This window comes from Channa argus, chromosome 1 (assembly GCF_033026475.1).
Source record: "Channa argus isolate prfri chromosome 1, Channa argus male v1.0, whole genome shotgun sequence".
Lineage (NCBI taxonomy): Eukaryota > Metazoa > Chordata > Actinopteri > Anabantiformes > Channidae > Channa > Channa argus.
In genome coordinates, this window is record NC_090197.1 from 37,198,782 (window position 1) to 37,222,986 (window position 24,205).

General features: G+C 39.0%; 1 protein-coding gene across 1 annotated transcript in view; it reads right to left on the reverse strand.

Annotated features, from left to right (window-relative positions):
- Positions 1-24,205, reverse strand: part of LOC137133792 (C-terminal-binding protein 2-like) — a 63,584-nt gene that overhangs the window by 33,309 nt on the left and 6,070 nt on the right. Inside the window, exon 2 of the mRNA XM_067517755.1 lies at positions 9,282-9,437. Within this exon, the coding sequence (XP_067373856.1) occupies positions 9,282-9,339 (58 nt within the window). The 5' untranslated portion in view covers positions 9,340-9,437. The remainder of the gene's footprint in view (positions 1-9,281; positions 9,438-24,205) is intronic.

Here is a 24,205-nt window from a genome sequence, read left to right on the forward strand (position 1 = left end):
CCTGCTGTCTGTATCCTAACTGAAGGACAATGAATATTATAACTCATGTATTGCAAAGTACGTAATGAGGCCCAACTGCAATGTTTTTCCTGTCTTGCCCTACAACTGATTGTCGTTTCAAGCAGTGTTGTTGGTGACGGTTCTCCGTCATCCCAGTGCAATTGAGTGATGTCAATTGTCTAGTTGACATGACTACTGAGTTTACATTAAACCAGAGATAGAAAATGTTAAGTTATCTCATAACATGTTATGTATAACTTTTGATTTGTTTGCTTAAGTTGTTCAAATTGTTCAAATGTGACAGAAGGGCAGAGGGATCATAACAACTAGGCACATGAAATGAGAAAAGAGAATTTAACACAGTATGACTTTAACTTCAAGTTTTCTATTACTATTTGTGAAGTGGTGCAACCTCAAACAGGAGAAGTCATCAGGTGGTGTCTAACCTTCTAAGAGTGTTTTCAATTATCAATATCACTGTGTCTCTTATTCAGCCGTGAATGCATCACTTATGCACAAAGCTACAATTCCACAATTGTTTCATTTGGCTATTTATATAACTACAGAAACTGAAACCATATGCATCGTACTGCCTGGCAAACAACATCACCTTCCCCCCTCATTGCCAAAGCTCGTCTGATCTCCTCCACTTAGAGTCTCAATAATCTGGATTTACAGAGAAAAGTAAAACACAGAGGGGTGTGTGTGTGTGTGTGTGTGTGTGTTTGTGTGTGTGTGTGGAAGGAGGGAGGGTTCTTACTGTAGCAGCAAATAATCCAAATCACCTACAACCCTTGCTTTGCAAAAACACTATGCTCATTGGGCTACAACACAACAGGAGTTTATTCTACTTCATTCCAATATGCTTTACTAAGAAAAGATGTTTCAAATATTGCTGCAGTATATTAAATTATGCCTGCTTTGAGCCATATGCAAGGATGTGATAAATGTTTTACATTTATTACTTTATTCAACCTTCATGGTTTTTAATATACTATATGGTGTCTGAGGGTGTACCTACCTTTTTAAAGGCCTGCACTTCTCATTTCATGTCATTGGTTCTGAAACCTTTTCTTGTTTATTAATGCATGAAAACAGATGTAAGGTGAGGAAATGTCTATTTCCATCCAAATCGAATGTCAGAGCTAAACATAGCAAAAGGCAGTTTTATGGACACATATTTTAGACTGTGAAGAAAGTCCTAACATCAGCATTTTGATAAATGTTCCAGAATATATTGTCAAAACTGTGCAGGAATCACAGTTGTGTAATTAGAGTATTAAAAGATCAGAGAGGGAGTGGTGTATTCTGCTGTTTGCTCACGATGACAGGAGAAAGCTGATGACAGTGGCTCCAAAACCAATTGAGCAGATGACTGAAAACCTCTTTGGGTAAGGTCAAAGGAACATTAGTCAGCTTCATGTTAAATGGAAATTAAAATGAGAAGAGCAAAGCCATGAGAGAGATCTAAAACCATCTGAAATATTAAATCAAAGCTGGGTAAAAAAAGAAAAAAGAAAAAAGAAACACCTTTGAATCCCATTTTGATTTTATTAAACAGTCAAGGTTTAGCTGTCGATCAAGTGTTACTGAAATTTAAAGTGCAGATTTTATTTATCACGTAAAAGGCACACGTTTTTTTTTTTTTTTTTTTTTGGTTTCCGCCAATACATTCATTTACTACCATGTCAAGGGCTACAGCCTTATAGAGTATATGTGATCCCTCGGCTTCTATCCCTGACCTCATCCATTCCTTTCATTACTTCTTCTACCCTAGTTCTCATGAGACTCTGGCTCTCAACAGAGTAGAGCAGATCACACATCCCCTGTGAATTTAAAGTCTGCTTCAAACACTAAGACGGGGGCAGAGGTGTGTACTCAGGGTTTGCAGATCTAATTCGAACAGAAAAGTAAATCGCAGAGTTCTGTTTGTCTCAAACTAAACGATGTTTGACTTTCAAATTCTAACGTTCCTCCATTTGCTATACTAGCCAGACTGTGCACACAATGCCAAACACGCAGTAACAGAGGGATTTACGAATTAAGCCGGGGATTTCGGAACAAATATAATACCACCCCAGCAGAAGCTTAGAAGACCTTACATTGAATAAAACTTCACTGGAATTTTTTAAATGACAGAAACATATAGAAACCTTGAGTAAATTACCCCTATTGCAAGGATGAAATTATGTAGTTCAGGGTTCTTTTAGCTGGTAATAGATTTCAGAAAACTTAGTATAGTTTATTTCTTTTACATGAGTTACATTTCACTAAGCAGCAATTAACAAGATAGACATGATGTGCAACAGTCAGCTCAGTGGTTAATCTGTAACACAAGATGCTTGCCATTGTTTAATAAACACTCTGCACCTCCCTGTCACTCAGCCTGCTCCATCTCTGCCTCCACATTAATATAGTAGCTAAGCCAGCAGGCGAGCCAGAGGTGGGTGTTTGTGTGTACTTCATTATTAGATTGTGTGGACACTTTTTGCTTTGATACCATTGCAGTGAGGACAGTTTGTCCAGAGCTCGCAACTTTAAAATTGCTTTTAATAATTGGTTTTAGGGTTAGAATTATGTTTAGGTTGGGGTTAGGGTTGATGGTTGATGGTTGGCATTTAGTGGTAATGGTTAGGCTAAAGGAATAGGGAATGCATTATGTCAATGAGTGTCAACACAAAACAACTGTGTGTGCTTGTTAGCGCATGTTTTAAATGCTTTACCAAGACACTCTTTACCAAATGCTTTGAGGCAAAGGGGTCACACACAACAAGCCCATTTAGAAGATTGCTGTCTCACATTCACCCACTCACCCCTCCATATGTTCAGCCCCTCACACATACACATACACACACACACACGGCTTAAACCATCCTGGATCCCCACTCACCCATGTGACCCCACTCTGCTCATCTTCTGATGTGCAGCAGAGACACCAGCGACCATGGTGCTTCATTATTGTCCCTTTTCATTCACACACGCAAACTGCTGCTAAAGCCTTGGCCCTGGTCTGATGTGCATACATGAATAAAAATTGAACACTAACTCAAAGTGAATGCAGCACTGCAGCCGAAATAAAAACAACTGTCTCTTATGGTGTGACATGACACATGGCCGGGGCATGATTTGAATATTAAACACACTTTGGCTTATGTATGAGTGTGGGGCAGGAGGCACAAACTGGAAATGGAATTACAATACCAGCACCACAGCAAAGAATAATGCTGCCAGATGAATTGTAACAGATATTATTAAACGTAACAGATATTATATACATGGCTATCTTGTATTTGATTCTAGTGAGACATTTGTCTCTGAAAGCATCTCTATAGAGACTAAATGGACTGTTAAATGGAAGTTGATGGCAATGAAGCTAGTACTTATCTAAATGATAATCATATGTACTTGGTATAAGATTGTGAAGTGACTCACTTCTTTCCATTGTGTTTTACCGTATATACACAGTAGCGAAAGCCCACTAATTTCCCAGCATTTCCTCTGTGTCAGCTATGTTACAAAGAGAACCTTTTATCCATAATCCAGGTCCTTTGGATGCACACCATCACCCAACGTCTCCAGCCCATCTTTCATCCAATGTCCAGTCCAATCCAGAGAAGCCACAGGTCATTATTATACTTTTGTTTTAGTTGAGAGGTTCATTTTGAGATAGTATTTTTCCACAAACTCTTTTCCAACTTTCAAGAACCACTAAGCTAAATTCCAGCACAAACAAAGGCAGAAAAAGACATATAAAAAGGGAAAACCGTATCAGAATATCCCATTCAAGGTGTGTTCAAGAGGCAGTCACAGAAATAACAATAATGCAATAACATGTGCCACTTTGCTACACACCATCACTGGAATTTCCTTCCAAAAATAACACATTGTACCATTTTTCTATCTGCTCTTTTCCATTCTCCTCCCCCCATTTCTCCATACCCCTCCCTGCCTTTCCACAAAGCCTGTAAAGGGGTCGCGGGTTTTGGTGAGGAGCCCGGAACAAGCCCGAGGGGGGGGTCAGACCCAGACACTGCTCCGATGACTTCATACCAGAGCTCGATGCCAGAGCATGCGGACGGCTGGGGGAGACAAAAGGGAGGGAGGGATGCAGTAGATTTCTGAGTCTGAGCACCTCCCGCACACACACACACACCCTGCAGGGGAAGCATGTTGTGAGGACACCCCCACTCTTTTCCTCTAGTCTGCTTGGTTGACCCCTCTGTTTAATATGAAGTGTTTTGTTAAAAGGAAAAAAGCTCACAGGTCTGTTAAATGTGAAATTATGAATAATTCACAGGCTAAATGAGATGGAATTCTAACTTGACTGGCCACAATATTATTTACTCTTCACTGTTTAAACATTTCTTCTGTACAAATGACAAAACAAGATGCATTATCAAGCATTAATATGTTTGTTTAATGCCCAACTAAAACGCTTGGAATGGCCCTGACAAATTCCACTACCCCACCTTGTGGTGTTTGAATCCAAGCACAGATTCACAACTTGTAAATCAACATTGAGGGACATGCTGTCACTGCGACCTAGTTCACGTCGCAGTGCCGCTCACATCCCATCTATGCCCGGATCAGTTAGTTAGCTCTGGCTAAACGGCAATGGCAATGACTTGTGCTGCTGCCCAAGCCAATGCATGCTGGGTACACAGATGGAGCGGACAGAAGGAGACACAGAGAGTGAGAGAGTTGGAGAGTGTGAGAGAGAAAAGGAGGGAATGAGAGATGGAGTATGGGAACTGATGCTCACAACAGATGTTTGCCACAGTTCCCTTATTGCAGTTACACTGTTTTGGGCACATAATCAAGCCCACCGCTGAAAGAGCAGTTGTAGCATATATGTTTTCAAAGCTGGTCTTAGACCTAATGCAGAAATTATACTAGTCGTTTGTATAATCAATAAATAACTCACTGATGGATTTAAAAAAATTAAATCAAAATCCTTATGCATTTTGAAAAGTGTCAATTAATCAACAGCTTTGCTGCCATGGCTGTGTGTGTGTGTGTGTGTGTGTGTGTATAGGTGCCCAACTATAACGTTTGTTTGTGTGATTAAGTAGCAAAATAATGTTCTTTTGCCATTTGATCACAAAATATTGCAGAACTGGGTGATTTATCAGGTCAGCTAAAAGAATTTCCTAGAGGGAACACCCTAATTTAATTATTGATTAACTGTCAAAAGCAATTTATTGAGCAGAAAAAATAATAATAATAAAGAATAACACTCTTTGTTTTCATTTTTTCTTTCAGCTTGTCTCTGTGTAATATCACATGTAATTTGAATATTATTGGATTTTGAACTGTGGGTTAGACAAAACAAAGAACATTATGATGCAACCCTGTCTCCTAAAAATTATATATCTATACAACTAGACAGCAAACACAAATGGGTTTTTGTGGGTAACATAATTGAAACCAGATTATGTTTCCTATTAACATAATGAGGCTATGTTGGCATTTAACGTAAATGGCAAATACAAAATATGCTGACACTGAACATATCAGTAAAATGTTTCCAGAAAACATATTTTTGTCCACAAAAATCTTGCAGCACAACATTGTTTTGTTTTTTGCTAAAATAGCCATCCTTATAGTAAAAGCTCCACTTTGTCTGACTCTTATATTAGTTTATTGTATAATGCCTACTACATTATTTTTTTGGTTGTGTTTATACATTCACAGCAGTTGGTTATGGTTAGAGAAAGGCCATAGGTCTGGGTTGATAGAGAACAAATGGAGTGGTGTACAAATGACTTTTTTTGTGGGCAAATCATGTAGTTAATATCTCTATGGTTACCCCTACAAAACGTCAGTGGGATTTTTCCCATTGTCATTAGGATTATTGTGGAATATTGTGACAAACAGAAGTTTATGAAACTTACAATTTTTTTTCAGCAAGATAACCTGCACAGGTAAGGCAAGGAAACATAATTTGTGGGAGACAAGGTTACACAATGTCACTTTGGAATACAGGAAATTGGGATTTCCAATTTTTGCCATACTAAATGATAAATAGACCAACAGAAAAAAGGCCACTAATAGAACTGTAGCCCTAGTTTTGTGTGTTCAATATGTGAACCACAAAAATCCAGCATCAAAGCCAAGGACAGTAAATCACATGAGACATCCTCAATGGTACAACATCCACCATACCAATGAAATCTACATTCTAGCACCATGACTACTTTTGATGGGAGTAAACAGCCACACTTGATCAGCCATTTCGAATTCGATTTAGGCCACAGGCATGGCTCAGTTAGGCCACTCATCATGATGAGTAAAGATGTAATCAATGCACTCCACTGTGAAACAAGTATTGGATTGACACAGTTATCCGCAGAAGATAAATTGAAGATTAGGGAGGCTTCTCTCGCTGTCTCGCCAAGTGCAACCCACGACGGCAACACAATCACAGTCACTCCATAATGTTCTTGTTTTTGTCAATACACATAATATGAACTTTGATTTCTATTTCACGCACCAGTCCCAACACTCTGTTTATAGATAACAGTGGGTGGCTTTGACATTATGGTGCAGAACACCCCATGCCTCTGGTTTTGAAATACCATTTTTATATGGTTGAGCAGATTTAATGCTACCATGAAAACGGTGTGATTCATCAGCCTCTGATCTTTTAACTGTGAATCACCCCCTTCTACACAATTTTTTAAGAGCAGCTGTGGTGACTAACTGCACTAGAAAAAAAAACCCTCCATCTTTAGGATGACTTAATTGTTGATAAGCAGATGAGACATGGACACTGCTGAAGATGTCTGTGGGAAAGTTAAATGATGTTTTCCGTACTTCCAAATTCTTCATCTGAAATAAAAAAAAGAGGGAATAGGCAAAAAAGTTTCCAACCAAATAGGGTTGGTGGTTTTGAGAGGTTTGAGATGCCACATGTGTCTCTCATTCTGAGGGTGGAAACAGACAGCGTCACCGCTTCATTTAGGAATCTGTTACACTATGTTTCTCAATCTTTTTGGGAAATGAACAAAGAGGAATGTTGCTTGATTCTCCACAGAGTTTTGATCTGAACTTTCTAGGAAAAGTCTGTGGCTCCATTTAAAGTGAAATAAGATGCAAGTAAAATCATAATTTCAAATGTGAAAAATGAAATCTATTTCAAATAATTACATTGTAACGCGTGATTTACTATTTTACGAGCATGTCATTGTCACAAGCTGTCACCAGTTTGACAGACTGAGGCCTAGGAAAGGTTAAATGTGTTTTAGACAGCACATATCAAGGACATGGGGGTAACAGGTAAGTAGGTAAGCAGTTCTGAATGGCCACACTCCAAGGTGGGATGAAAGTCCAGCAGTTGGAAAGAACCAATAAAAGAGAATTGGCATCCAAATTGGGTGCGCTTGTGGAATTGATGGTTTCTGAACATTTAGCTTAATTAAACTAATAAAGGTTTTACATGCAAGTAGCAAATACTGTAGGACTTACTCTAAAATTGGAAGAAAACATCAGTGAGAGATTGCAAAATAATTAAAGAGGCTCGAGGAGTAATGGCCAGTGGCTATGCTTATTACTGATAGCAGAGGACAGAAGTACAACTACATCTGGCTCACTGCTGAAATCGGCAAAAGATTATGGACCATACCGTGGTCAAGCATGGCAACTGATTCTGGCTGACATGCGGCATATGTAACTTGGGCCAGTTTGATTACTATTTTTTTTCTATATAACTGGAACAGACCCCTTTCGTCTTGTGACCCTTTGGAAAGGACAATGTCTTAAATAGATCCTTTAATCATGTAACTAATTACAGTTACATTTATTTTGTAATATAATTACCCTAGTTACTTCCAAACATTATGTGTGTACACACATATAAGAGTTAATTATAATTATTCCAATTTACATTCTGGCAAAAGTTTTCATTTGAACTCAGTGATTCTATTGGACGGCTCCAAATGATTCTACTGGAAATCTTTTTGGTGCACGCATGTGACGTTGAGACATAGGGACATTTTTCCTGTGCTGGTCCTGGAGGGAAGATCAGCCGCCAAGGTAAAGCTCAAAAGAAAGTGAGTTAGCATTAACGTTAGCTTGTTGTAAACATATACTTCCAGTGACACTGCTTTGTAAGAGGCTTGCTTGCTTTCTTGCTGTGTGTGTGTGTCCGTGTGTGTGTGTGTGTGCGCACCATGTGCACATGCTTAGCATGCTCGATCCGTTGTTTCTTACGAATGTCTGACCTCACTGTAGTTCAGTCATATCATGATAAGAGACAAATTGGTGTCAAACTGGCATTTGCTCTCTCTGTGTGTCTGCATGTCTGTCTGTCGCTGCAGACAAAATTGGTTTAGACAAGTTTAACACAAATTCTAAAACATAACATTTTCATTCTGTTAACTGCTGCAGGCCTAAATCATGTTCAGCATTTAAATTTAATTTATGATAATGTAGCAAACATTTGACAAGAGTTAGATAAGGGAAAATACTACGTAATTAATTACATTTGAAGAAAAATAAGATGTCTGGGTATATCCAGAGAGCAGAGTTAAAAATGCTCCTATTCAAAAGTGGAATAAATAAAAGTGTGTAAGTGTGGACACACATACACTCATGCCAAATAAATATGCATGATTCAGTGGCTCTGGTTTGTGATTAAGTACATAATAGGAAAGTAAAACTGAAAGAAAAATCTATTGCTTTGTCTTTATCTGTTACTTAAATGCACACACATCACAAATCAATTCCACTACCCGCTCTAATCAATCCCAGGGCTCCGAGGAGTACTTCACTTTATTACAAACTCACTCCTTCATCTCTCCAGCAATCTGGAAACATCGAATTCAAGTGTCATTCAGGACCACACACACACACACACACACACACACACACACACACACACACACACACACACACACACACACACACTTTCTCTCTCCCACTCTCTCTCCTTGACAGTCTTCAAAGCTAAAGTTTGGAGCCTTGGCTGGTCCCAAGGCTCCCTTTTGACACACACAAACACACTTATGCAAACTATCCCACTGGCTTTTCACCGAATTTTTAGCAGCAGCCTGAAAAAGCTTAAATACTGGTGGAAACTTCATTTTGTATGCAACAATAGATGGGATCATTTTATGGCTACACCATAAACCAGTGGAACTAAAGCGCACACACCCAAAGACACAAGTATCATAAAAACTAAACAATCAATTTCCAGTGACTTGCACATCAGTATCCCATATCCACCTGTACATAAAAAGCAGAAGGCGAGAAAGAAAGACGAAAAAGAAGGTCTGCCTCACCCTCACAGATTCTGTCCAGTCGTTGGCGTTTCACTTTATGTTTGTCGACCAGTGCCATCCTGTCAAGGCTTAAAAGCTTGTCTCCTCTCTTGATTTACTAATCACGTTTCCTTCTCTAGTCTTCAGTCCAGAAGTTAGCTACAGATTGTTTTATTCCTGAAATGCAAGAAAGCAAGGACAGCCGTTAGTATGAGAGTAATGCAAAGGCAAGTAAAAAATTCAGTATTTTATTTCCATTTCTTAGATTTTATAATGTCTAATCATTTATTTTTTACTGACTTTATTTAGTTTTACGACCGGCTATTAATGTTATACAAGGACATAGATCAGGAAAAAGGGGCTTGAAGTGTGTGAAGATGTATTATGAAAATGAAAAACAGGGGAACAGTGGACAGTGTCAAAACCTTTAAAATGCAGACAGTGGTTACAGTTGAGTAACCTTAAACTAAATTTTCTTCAATTTGTTTTCGTCACATGGCAGAGTAGACCTCTGAGTTGTGTCCTTAACAGAGACAGCGTCTTTTAGCTTGTTCAGAAGCTGAGTTTGATAAGTTGTACAGTGGTGAGTGAAAGTTAACATATATCAACCTAATTTACTGAAACTGCATCCCTTGCTTTGCAAAAATCGGACATTGACCTTGCAGTGTCCACTAGAGGGAGCCTCATCTCAAAATGGACAATTTATGTATTTAATTTAATGAATAAACTTCCTGCAACCAGACCCCCCGCCAACCCAACCCCCTACACATGGCCCAAACTCAATGAAAGACAGCAAAAGCAAACAAACGCAGAGTAAGTGAGGCGTTTTACCAATAATTTATGTTCAGTGACTGATTTTTCTCTGAAGAGCAATCTTCTAATTGGCTCCTGCTGAAGCCTGAGGGACATGGCACATTTTTCTTTGGGATGGGGGGGGAGCAGAGAGAAATAGACAGAGAAAGACACAAGAATGCACACATGAACAAAGACACACAAGATGACTAGAATGAATGTGGGCTAGCACACATACAAACACACACACACACAGAGGGCAGTAAGTCGCACAAAGGAATGTGGGTCAGTTAGTCAGCAGACGGGGAGGAGGTTGTATCAGCAGAATAAAAACATAAAAGGGAGTTAGTGGGAGGGAAAGGACTAGAAAAACATAATCTAACAGGATGAGTACAGTGTGACACCATCCTCCAACATTTTAACTCCTGCATTTATAACCCTACCACTGTTTGTTTCCATGCTCGCCTGTGGGAGCAATACTAGAGAGCTGCAGTTTGAGAACAGCTCTCACTCGACTATTTATACAATGATATATTGATATTTGCACTGTAGCTGAAATTATAACTGTTACATTTTGGTGGGGTGGAGTATGGGCTAAGCAGAATGGCTGAATGATAAATTGATGTTTTGATGTCAGGCCACTTTCCCAGTTGTGGGGAGAGAAGGGAGAGGAGGTGCCCTGCATCTGACTGAAATTAGGAGATACACTATACTATTCTATACACTATACTATTATATAGGCGATGTACAGTATTTTGTTTGTGTCCAACACATTATAATCTCCTGTCTTTTTCTGACACTGACAGACCCACTGTGTCCCCTTCTTTAAGCAAACACAGTCCAACTCGCTCCACCAGTCAGCTGTTGTTCAGCTTCCCTCCTCCACAAGGTAAGCCTTCCTGCCAAAGAGCTGAAGAACCCACATGTGGGAGTCAGAGAAGTAATTGAGCAAGAGGAAAAGCAGGAAACAGTCAAAGATGGGGGAGTCTCACCGCAGTGCCTATGAATAAACCTGCGAAGAGATGCATGGTATCTCTGACTGTGCTAGAGAGCAACAACACCTTAGGTCATGAGTGCATCTGGCCTTTTAGTCATTATAAACTCTGCTGATATAGACTTCACTTCACTGAAAACTGGCTCAGTGCACCAACAGCGATATAGCCTGCTCTAGGGCAAAGCTGCCTGCAAAACAATTTCTCAAAATCATACCATAAAATGGTGGTTGTATAATATCAAGACAGGAATGAAATTGTTCTACCGCAATAAAATGCAGCGCATTTTATGACACCTATTTTGCGACAAAACATTTTGGCTGTTGTCTTAATTAACACGAGTTATTGTGAAGTGTTTTATTAATGATGTTTAAAATGACAAAACAATTTATATTTGATTTGAGATACTGTGATATACTCTGTCACTGTGAATATGTTTTTAGTTGGATTAGCTTGTGACACATCAACAGGAGAGGAGACATTAGGCAATGGTAACAAGCTTGTGTTGGTAATTTAACAAGATTATCTGGAGAAATAAATAACTAATGGTGATTTTCAAACCAATTTCCTACCAAAATCACCAGATCCCCACATATGTATTAGACCCTGTGTCAACATGACTAGGGCATAAGGATTGAACTACATTGCAAATCCACCAAAAATGGCCACAGATAAACAATATACATTTTGTTTTAAAAAATATTTGCCAACAAAACTCTACACTGTACACAATAATGTGTACATTAAAAACATGTGTAGTGCCCCTTTAAGCTGGCTCTGGTACAAATGGGAACATTTGTGTTTTATATTGACAAAAAACTGATCCCTGTAATGAACCCAGCACATCATTTAGATCTATGTTTTGTTTCAATAAGTATACTGAATGTTAAAAATATTATTCAACAAGACCTTTAAAAATCATTAAAGCTTATGATAAATATAACTCTAATAGGCATCAGTGACACTATTTATGTGTAGTGTACCTGAGCATCTACACACAAATACAAATAACCATCATCTAAATATGGAATCACATCATACATGACCCTGGACATTAAAAACTATAAATTTATTCCAGAGATTTGACTCATGTAAGCAGGAGATCCACTCCATTTCCAGAGAAAAAAAGTCAACTCCACTAAGTGGGTTGAAAAGTCAACAACAACTTTGAGCAGTGCTCTTTGCCAGAGGAGTGCCAGACAGGAAGTACAGTTATCCTTTGCTCCATCGCTGCTGGATTGTTACTTGACTAAGTGCTGTTATGTAACTTAACAATAAGGGGAATGACCTGAGAGAAAATATGTGCTCAGTGATGGTAGAGAGAACGAGAAACAGCGAGATAAATCACACAGACACACACACACACAAACATACAACTCTAGAGACTGTCTGGCTGTGTAGAGAGGGCAGGCGCTCTGCTCAACACACACACACAGCACTGTGTTACTTGTGGCCGGGTAGTCATGTTCACAGCTTCCCTGACAAGCCTGTGAATGTCACTAAGTCAGAATCAGACCAGAGTTACTGTTGTCTGATCTGATGAGTGATGCAAACCGCACAATATACTTTGTAATAAAAGAATTCTTTTGTGTCTTTGATGTTGCAGGGCTTTGACTTTGTGGTCTTTGAAAAATCATGTATAAGATTCTGACTTCAGAGCTGCAGTCTGATTCATGACAAAGTTGTCCAACATTCAGTAGACATTATTTCTGTAATGAAGCCCATCCATGTGTTATTCTGTAATTATACCTTCTTTTACTTAGACTCTCTGCTGTGACTGTGACTTGCAGCATGTCTTAATGTCTGATTGAAATGATTTCAAGGTGCTTAACAGTGATGCTACTGTACTATAATCACATCATGTAGTAATGTAGCCTTGCAAGACCCCTGTTGCAAAGAGCTGTGGTTTTAGTTTTCTTGTACATCAGTGTCACTAAATACATAATATCTGCACAGGCTTTTTGAGAAAACAAAAATTTAAATTTTAGTAAAGTGTATCTTAATAGTCTAAATACCAAATGCACACTTAGTAGATACTCTTCTGACATCTAGAACTGAGTTAGTCAGTAGATTTTGATCAGCAGTTTATCAGCTTAGTCACTTTTACAAGTGGCTCTAAACTCTCTAGTGGCCACTAAAATTGGTTAGTTGAGTTTGACTTAAGACTCAAGATAAACGTTATTGGCCCCATAGGGCAATTATTTGTGTAGCAGTAGAGTAACACAAAGACAAAACAAGACAACATTCAATGTAGAATACTCAAATGAGAGAAGTTCTCTGTAAATTCTGTGAAACTCTGTAAATAAACCTAAAATCAATACAAATATCCATTGTTTTAGTTATATTGCTCCACAACAGCACAATGAGGTGTTTCCTCATTGTCCATCAGACTGACTACAACTCTGCCGTCTGCAAACTTCAAGACCTTATGATTCTCAAACTTGCTGATACAATCATGAGTGTATAACATGTATATGAGCGGAGAGAGAACACAGCACGGTGGTGCACAGTGGTGGGGCTGTATGGTGTTAAAAGCTGAGGAGAAATCCACAACATGTCTGTCATCATCTGTGTTTGAGAGGTGTGACCATTTCTGAAAGATGAAGGCATTTAAAGTTTGTAGAAATTCACACAGTTGCCTGTTTGTACTGCTGAAGTGTGAAGTTGCCCTGTAGACTTTAGATTTAGGTGTTAATGTTAGCGAATCTTTCAAGTGCCACTCTCTCTTTATATGCTTTAACAGTGGATATAATAAATTAAGATAGTGGCTGTAAACAGTGTTCATAGATGAGAGCTTTGTAACACTTGTGATACGTGTCAGATGTAGACCAAAGATGTGCTACGGCTCCTCCACTGTGCCTCACAGAGAAACAAACAGCAGTAAAAATTTCATCAAAATGGCACTAAAGTGGAGTGCAGCACCAGGAGTTCCACTGCGTTGTTGCAGCTGTTGCATCACTCCAAGAGGCTATGTATTTGTACACTGCTTGTGCATCCTACACCCCACACATCGAAACATTTCACAAGCAGGAAGAGCCAGTTTCACACTTTACAAGCAGCTCTCTCTTTCAGCTCTTTGTGTTACATCTCTTTCACTCGTGCTCATTCTTTTCTACTCCTATGCTGTAGAAAGTACATGAAAAGGCAGGCAACCCAGGAGATACTGTTTAGGTTGGTAATAGCACAGAAGACACAGAGCGAGAAGAAAAGAGAGGAGGAGGCCTTTTTCTGATTGAACATATCTCAGAGGAAATCTCTCACAAGATTAACAAACCTGTGGGTTTGACTAAAGGTGAAAAGGCCCAGTATGAATTAAAGCCACAGTTTCGACTTTGTCATATCACAAGTTTGACTAAAATATCCATGTAGGCTTGTTTACTACAAGGCTTTTATCATGAAAAAAAATTATCCCTCCCCCCAAAAATAAATAAAACGGCTTGCTTTCTTTTTTATATCATCAACCAAGCTTCCAGTCCTTGACCTCAGTGCATGAGTGTAATTGTGAACCTAAAGACCAAACAATCAAAAGGGAGTGAGCCAGTCATAGTGACACCTTTGGATAAACCGGAAACAACTGTTTTACTTGCTGTGGATGACATGTTTCAGTACTTGTTTAATACTGTAATCAGCCACAAGTTTAGGAAGTTTTAATTTATTAAGTTAGTTTCTTTTTTATTTTGTTTTCAGGATTGCTTGTGAATGTCTGTCGCCTTATACGGTATTGTGCGGGAGCAGGGCAAGTATGAGCGGGTGCAAGGTGCTCTATAATGTTAAGGAAGTGTTTGGTGGCAAAGTGAACATGAAAATATGAAATGCTGCGGTCTGAAAATTACAAAACATGCTTTTGAATTAGGCTAGGATTTAATACCCACACATTTTTAACCACACAGTACAAACAAAAGGGGTATCAGTGTTTTAAACTAAACTCCCTAAATGTCAATCTCTACACCAAATAAGCATAATTTCTATAATGCAAACTTCAGGATTACTTTGAAGAGATGTAGATTTAGTGAACACAATCGAATCCACCACAGCACTGGACAGGCATAGCTTACAGTCAACATTTTGAGGAAGAATTGTGTAGCAGATAACTAAAGTGACGACTTAAGAGGCTATGATTTATGTCCCTGAAAGTGCAAGATAGCAGAAAAAGAAGAGGTAGAGATGAGAAGGCGGCTAAGGTTTCTCTTCTCTCATTAATCCGATAGTTGGAGCTCTGAGGGGCACGTAAAGCTGTCCCTCAGACTGCTGATTTACACCTTCCTTCTCCCTGCCAGCCTCTCTCTTCCTCCAACCCATCCTGTCTAAATACACCAGTTACTGACAATTACCGCTCTCCATCATCGTCACAATCCCTTAAATCTGTCAGTCCATCTATACGTCTCCATGTATGCTTTTACCTCCTTTTGCATGTCTTGTCAGTCTCTGGCAGATTGCCTCCTTTTTACTCCCCATTCCTCCTTTACAATGCTTTTCTGTGCACATTTTTCCCCACCCTCCCGCATCTCTCTCCCTTCCTCCTCCTCTCACATTCTGTCCATTTTTCTCTCCTCTCAACTCTAAACGAAATGAGACTGCAGCACTACTAACTGCTGACTTGGGCTAATGCACAATTTTGTAATAATGCCTATTCATTTAAGTCACCCAGGAAATGCATAATGGTAACATTATTGTGCACGGCAGCCTGTTGGCCTAACCCACCGAGGCTTTCGGCATGGCCTGCATTCCTCCTCTCTCCAGCTCCTTACATCTAATGAACTAAAAGAAAGTCTGGCATAAAATGTCCTCTGAGATAATTGGCAATTTATTTTTTCACAAAATAGACCAGTGAAGGCTAGAACAATACAGTCCACTTTCAAATTAAATTTAAAGCAGCATTGTAAACATGTCTCTTAATATTATACTGCTATGTTTCTCTTTTATCTGACAGGCTACATACTGAACACATATTTACTTACTGAGTGCAAAAGGATGTAAAAGCACATGTGCACACACACACAAGCAATCACACAATGCTGTGGTACTAAAGCTGACAGGTAAAAGGCTATGTTCAAGATGTTTTTATTGTGGTAATAAATCTGTCCTTTTTACTATCCTGTTGACATTCAACATGACAAGGATGATTTAAGATCTGAAAGACAAAGACCAGTATTCAGAGAAAAATTTTAGACAGTTTAATCTTGAAAGGTAAGCGTAAGCCATGAGATTGAAAGCATCTTTAGCACACCACATGATGTTTGCTGCTACGTAGGATGTACACGAGGTTGGTAAACTGAGATGTTGTCATGGAAGCTGCATGGCAGCAGAAAAAAGCAAACATAAGAGGACAACCAATTGTCTCTTTCTCTAAGCTATTTTTAAAACTAGGGGGACTGTTTGAATTTTTATGAGATAGAAAAAGTCCAATTCAGGGTGCTCTCACATGTAACTAGGTGAGTTTTAGTCTTTTCAAGAATAAAAAAATAAATAAAAAATCAGTCATTGGAAAATCAATCTGCAACTAATTTGATAATTAACTCTTTTATCTTTCAACTGTGTAAAATCCTCATTTATAGATTTATTATGTTTTAGTTTTGTCTGTCTGGGCAAAATATGACTTTAAAATGAAAACTTCTGTTCCTTTATAGATTAAATGATCTCACTAGCTTTATTACTTTTAAATTAATAAAGCTAGTTAAATTATACAGTTATCGACATCAAGTGGTTAAAATCAGCTCCACCTTTACCAACACTAATCTTTGACTCTTATTGTTCTTTTATTACTGCACATGGTTTTCCATAATTACCACAATAACCATTGTTTGAAATACATATTTTTCTTACTGAAGTACTTTTTCTTTTGTACTTTTGCAAGTAAAATGTAGATTATCTGCTTAATACTTTGACTTGAGTAAAAGATTTGAAGTGGTACTCTACCACTTCTGCACACAGTGTACCACATCTTGTGGTGGGTGTGGCTGTGTTGCTGCGGACTGCTCCGAGTGGTCATGCTAACCCATGTCCTCCATGACATTATTAAGACCACCAGTGTTGATGAGGCTGATCATTATATAGTGCAAAATGAAAACTGTAAAGTGCTGCATGGCTTCATGAAAATCAGGAACGAAGCAACCACGTAAGATAAAAAGGATCTAAATTAAAACAACAGAGTGACTTGGAAGCTCATATGACTGTATGATTACAGCTGCTGGTTCATTTATAAAAACCCAATGTGAAGAAGAGACAGAGAACACCATATAAAAACATACACCAATTGAACATCACTACAGCTGCAAAAGTCAACTGAGATACATATAAACTTTGCATCATCTTTGTGGAAATTTTCATTAGTGAGAAACACAAGGCAGCAAGAGGGTAAACAACGTGTACCAACTTATTTCAACGTATTTCAAATATTCGGGATACTGCGTGAAACTATAATCACTTGGTATCTTTCTCGGCTCTTTAGCACATTTCCACTCCTCAGCTAACACCTCCTTAAGACAAGGCCAGCAAAAAACAGTCTAGAGTGTATTGTAATTTAGGCCAGGTATAAACAATACATCTCTATTTAATCAAAATATCTACCCTTGTGCTCACTGGTCCGTAATACCTTTCAAGAGTAAAATGTTTGTAACATACTAAAACCCCAAAGGAAATAGTGACGAGAAGCAACAAAAAAGCAATTATATTCTAGGGCTTTGAAACAATTATCCATTGGGGAGATGGTCCATCAATTTAATCCTTCAAAAATACTAATAAATAAATAGATAACCATGAAATGAATTTACTGGAAGAGGGCAATCTTGTAAAACCTCCTGCACCAGTGGCTGATAGAAGAACGAAGAACCCAGAGTCCTACAGCATAAGTAAATTTAAGATTTTTAAAGGAACACAAGAGCATGACTAATAAAGAGAAATTTTAAAACCACTGCTTCTGGGACTAAAGAGCAAAGTGAGAGTTCGTGAAAGCAAACAAAGAAGGAGAAGGAGGACAGATAACCAAAAATAACAAATTTTCCATGTCAACATGATGACTGTCTCTGACAGCTTTTGGCAAAATCTATTTGAATAATGTTCGTCAGGTCTAACGTAAAAAGATCTAGTATCCTTGTAACACATAATTGTAAATCATTTCTACCAAATTCTCTGAGAATAGTTTTAGTCTAATTAGATAAACATTTCTACATTTTTTTTTGTGTTGAGGTTAGCAGAGTGCAAGATTTAATTGCTGAACTTGATGATCTGTCTTTTCCTCCCAATTAACTACTGAGCACCTGATGCATATGCAACAACTGTAAAAGCAATTAAACTGCAAATTAACTGTAGAGGAGTCCACCATGTAAGTGCAAACACTCATATTTTGAATGAGATTTGGTTTACAATTTTTACATTTTAAGAAGAGGTCAAATCATTATGCAGACACTAACTAGAAGAGAGCATCTTGAACCTTCGTTCATATAAATTGGCCTGAATATATCAAGCTATTGTAACATCAAATTGGATGTTTAGCATGTCTACTCATGTCAACACAGGCAAGTTTCATGTTTTTCAGAGCACTACAGATCCTCACACACTCCGCAATCTTATATTTGCATGGAATTAAATAATGTATAATGCAAACTCCGTTTTTACACAGAAAGAAACGATATGAACAATATCTTTGTATTTTTAAAAACACAAGCCAGGATTCAGAGAATTTGACATTAAACATAGGTATGCAAGTCCCAACGAGGGAGTATTTATAAAATGGCTGGAATGGCTATTTCCTTGAATCTTCTAGATGTTTGCAGATGTACTGCTCTATAATTTAACTGTAAGCATATGTTGCTGTGCCAAGTAGTTCAAGCTGTGTATTTTTAGGCAACAGTATAGATGTTGGTTGATGACTGAATAAATGGTTTGTTTAAAGCCTCATTGAATTTTTATGTCCAAAAAGTGTAAAACAGTCTAGGTGTATAGGTAAATGGTCTGCACTAATATAGCTTTTTTTCTACCTATTGGTACTCAAAGCACCCATTCGCACTCAGAATCACACACACACACACACACACACACACACACACACACACACACACACACACACACACACACACACACACACACACACACACACACACACACACACACACACACACACACACACACACACACACACACACACACACACACACACACACACACACACACGGGGGAGCTGCTATACAGCTGGCCTAAACTCACTGGGAGCAACTAAGTTGCTCAAGACACTTTGACATGTGACCAGAGGAGCCGGGGGAACTGTGGGATTGGTGGACGACCGCTCTACCTCCTGCACCACAGTCAACCTGTAGAACAATTTCTCAACTTCAAGGTCCATTTTGGTCCAAAACTACAAGTGAATTTACATACTAATACCAAGATGATACTTATTTCTATCATCTAGTTTGAAGAATTATTTATTTATTTATTTTAACTGAACATGACAAACTACCTGGTGCATCAGTGTTTGTCTTAACAACTTACACCCAATAAAATGCAAACTAATATCAGCTACATTTTGAACTGGAAGCATCTGAAACAGTAAATACACAAATTATGCAAAGCTAATAATACAAACTGTAGGTTGCTTGACAGCTTTCATTATTTGAGGCTTTATACACATTTCTGCAATAGAGTGCCAAAGGGATGGCGACTTTTTGTAGGCCAGCATGGAAGTTAGCATCTCCCTGTTTCCCTAGACAAAAAGCCAACTGGATTTTTCCATTATCCTTTGGATAATTGCCGTAAATTTGCATCATGACAAACAGACATTTGTGATACTTACAGGTTTTGTTCAGCAAGATAATCTTCACAGATGAGCACCACTTTTCAAAGCTTTAATACAATTGCCAGAAGTAAAAAACTATTGTTAGGCTATAAATCAATTACAAAACAGTTGCATGACTTCAATGTCACCACCAGTAAACTTTGTGAGCTACTTGTTAAAAAGGTGCTGCCATGTAGGGAGACAGGTGTCCCCTTTAGGCATCACTCCACAAAATCAACAGTGCAAACACAGCGATTTGGTTAGGGTTAGCCACAAATGCATCACACTGACCTTAAACTTCCATCTCCTGTGTGAAAGTTCTACATGACAGTCTAATGTTCATTACAGCTCTTGTACAGTCTTCACAAAAAGTTAGGGATATTCGACTTTCAGGTAAAATTTCAGAATGTATCTAAAATGCACTATAACCTTTACAGGTGAACTTAATTTGACCTTCTCTCAATTTTTGAATGCAAATGTTCAGTGTTTCATAACTTATTGCATAACATGGTGTTCTCTAACAAGGTGACTAACCGCAGAAATCACAACGTGATTCATGGATCAGACCACTAAATGTTCTGGTTCAATGACAATTTGTATTTAAACAGTCCTCTTCATCATGCTCTTCACATTTTGGCATCATGAGACCAAGATGACACTAAACGATTACCAAGTTATTGAGACGCTGACATTTTTGTTGTGGTATACCCACCACTGTTGTTAGCTTTTGTTTGAATAAATTATCTGAGATTAAGAAATGACCATTGCATGTTTCTACTTACCTATTTTCATGATACAATATCACTGTACCATGACCCTTTTCCAGAAATTTCACCTGAAAGTTTTTGTGAGTAGTGTACTATATGTCGACAAGCAGAACTTTGTGTCTGCAGTTCATTTTGGCACCAGTTTAAACAACCATCTGTCAGGAGAAACAATTGTGTTTTGTCGACAAAAGGCCAGCTGAACCAGGTACGATAGAAATCTGCCCAACACTACGCGACATAAACATCTTGTTAGGTCCTCCTACAGCAAAATAAAGTAAGTAGACTGCAAGGTAGCTGAGTAAATGGGGTTAAGGAAAGGCCAAGTTCGCCCCAGCGGCCAATTCCCCCTGAGCTGAACGCCACTGACCTAGATTAATACCAACCACGGCACTGCCAGGACTATTAAACACACCCTGGTTTCCTGTATCCTGCCTTTCTGTCTGTGTGTGAAATTATTCCATCTGTCAGTCTCAGCTGGGTTGTGAGTGCAGTGCTGAACATGACTGCCCACACACACACACACACACACACACACACACACACACACACACACACACACACACACACACACACACACACACACACACACACACACACACACACACACACACACACACACACACACACACACACACACACACACACACACACACACACACACACACACACACACACACACACACACACACACACACACACACACACGTCGGCTGGGAACTGGGGCCAAGGTGGTTGTCTTACTGCATCCAGTCTCCAGGGAGGGGAGCTGAGAAACTGCACAGCATGAAAGGCTCAAGGATGGGGAGTGAGACACGAGTTAGTGACTGTGGCCATGATTTTGCACAGCAAATCATCACACAATGCACTGTTCATTTATGAGACTATATAATTACAGCTATGAACACTAATGGCATAGAAGATTTTGTGTCAGTACAACCTGAAGAGACCTCTTTTCTCTAACCAAACTCTGATCAGTACTGTGCTTGTGGTAGTGTCTTTTTTACCCTCCTTGGTGAATTAATAGCTTGCCTATAATAAGGCCAATTTATCACTGTGTTTGTGCATTTCTATGTATGTGTGCAGGTATGTGCGTGTTTGTTTGGTTTTACATGTACACACACAGGCAGATTTATTACACTGGCATGTCTCCCTGATCAAGGACAGCAGCTGGTATTCAGTATATGCCAAACTTAAGAAACACAGACAGCCAGCACTCCCCTCAGCCACCTGTGAACATGAGCACACTGAGATGTAACTGGGGGGGTGGACAAGACAAGGGCACAAACAGATTAGGAGACACAACTGATATTTAGAGGAAAAAGAGCTTAGGGGGAATAAAAAAGAGAAAAGAAAGGTCAAGGATGAGATTTATCCAAGTGAGAAGACACAAAAAAGTGGGTGAAAAGTTGAACAGAAAGCTATGTTATGTGAGTTATTTGAGATATTTCAGTAGTTCAAACGTCCCCTGAGGCTGAAAAGGCCTGAAAACATATAACCTCAGTTCAAGTTTATCATCACTTTATCTTGCTCTGTAAGGTGAAATAAAAACACCTCTCTCACGGCAAATAAAGAAAAAGATTAAAAATAAAAACAACCTTGTGAGAAGAGATTCTGAAATTCATACACTAATTTTCTCGATAGATCAATTATACAACAACAACAAAAAGATCTTTCCGGCAGTGTTGCATTAACTGCATGTCTGAGCAGCATGGTAGTATTTCTCGCTTTCTTCAGATACAAATTAGGCTCTGCAGCTTTTTAGAACACGTTCAGTATGGCTGGGGGTAAAACACAGACCTCCCTGAACTGAAGCTCCAGCATCGTACCAGTACACACTCCTGTGCACATCTCCTGATGGCACAAAACCTCATTACGCCAAAAGCATTTACCTTATGTCAAAAGATCTTGGAAGCTGGATAAATAAAGAGCTGCATATAGTCTGGGAACATTATCCTTTTCCGTAAATGTTCTATAATTATTATACAGAGCAATGCCTTATATTTGTCTTAAATGTAATATAAAGGATAAAAAGATGTTGAAAAATTGCACCATACAAACGTTTAATACCTAAAATAGCATGTCTGAAAACCCCAGGGACACCTATTTCTAACCTCACACAAGGTCCCGAGGGGAGTATTCACAGAGGACTGAGTAGGAGGGACTCAGAGTCTGTAGTTTCTCTTGAGCTCAGTGAAACATTAACCCACAGTAAATCCTTTTTGTTCAGGATCAGGAATCAAACATCTCCATATGGGGGAAAATCAAACATGTCTTTGTGAGTACAAGCTGACGAGTTAAAAAGCCAACCATCCCACTGAGCTACTCAGCAGCAAAGAATCTAAGAATTAGCCTCGGGCTCGCCAAACATTGGTAACATCCATATTCATAATGGAGATAGCTAAAGAGATAAGACTCCATCACTCAGCTCTGCCACTTGCTTTTTTAACACTTCCATAACTGCGAGCAACGAGCAGATAATATGCCACTTTTCACTACAGTTGAGCGATGAGAAGCAGCATGACAGCTCACCCAGTTTAGCTCACTTTACAGCAACAAGTAGATAACTGCTTTTGTGCAATGTTGTGTAAGCATGTGTGTGTATTTACGTGTGTGTGTGTGTGTGTGTGTGTGTGTGTGTGTGTCTGTGCTGATGCTCTGTCGCAGGGACCATGCTGATGTCCACTGCTCACAATCAGAGAAGTGCAGTCTCTCACTTAACAGCGTGGTTTACGAGTCAAATGGCTTCATGGACATCTGCCAGATTTCTGCGTTTGGACTCCTGCCAGTTTTTAAGCAAGCAAAGAGGCTGTTAGATGCATGAAAGTGTGCTATGTAGGCACTTTTAACCTGGACTGCAAGGGTAAACTTAAGGCTTAAAAAATAAAGGTTGTGTTGTCAATCAGACCTAAGGGTTCTTCCATGTCAGCTTTAACATCATTTAACACAGGAAGTCAAATCATCTCAAAAGAATCACCACAAATCAATGGATTCCCTAGGAGGGAAATAAATCCACAAACATTTTGATAGGCTGATTTGGAAAACTATCTTGACTGTGCTGTGTTTTGAAGGAACAGAGATCAAGATAGAGTAGATTGAGGGATGGGAGTTTTCTTTTGAATAAAAGCGCATTTCCACGGTCATAGCATTAGAGGGTATCAATCACGCGTATCTGTATTGTGTCTAAGTACAGCTGAACCGTGCCTGTGTTCACCTCTTCTAGTGGGCCAGGGCACTGCTCGAAACAGATTGATCAGTATGAGTATGCTGCCAGGACATTTGACAACACCTTCATAAAAGCACATTCTGCAGTTCTTCCTAATCAAGTAAATAAATCACTCTGCAACTATATAAAAGCCTAAACTTGTCACATTTATGTTTAAAGTAAAAAATGGGATACCAGGCTCAAGTTCTTATCCAATGACTCAATCAATTGTCTTCTGTCCACACAATGCAGACAGCAAGCAGGACTATGAGACCAAATACTCCACAAGTAGGTCAAAGTCCAGGGACATCCGTGGCACCTGCGGGTGGCTTCTGCTAACAAAACAGCTCATAATTAACCAAGAACTCAATGCTTCACTACAGGGCTGCCTAGCCAGCACCCCAGGGGCCATGTCTAAGACTAGC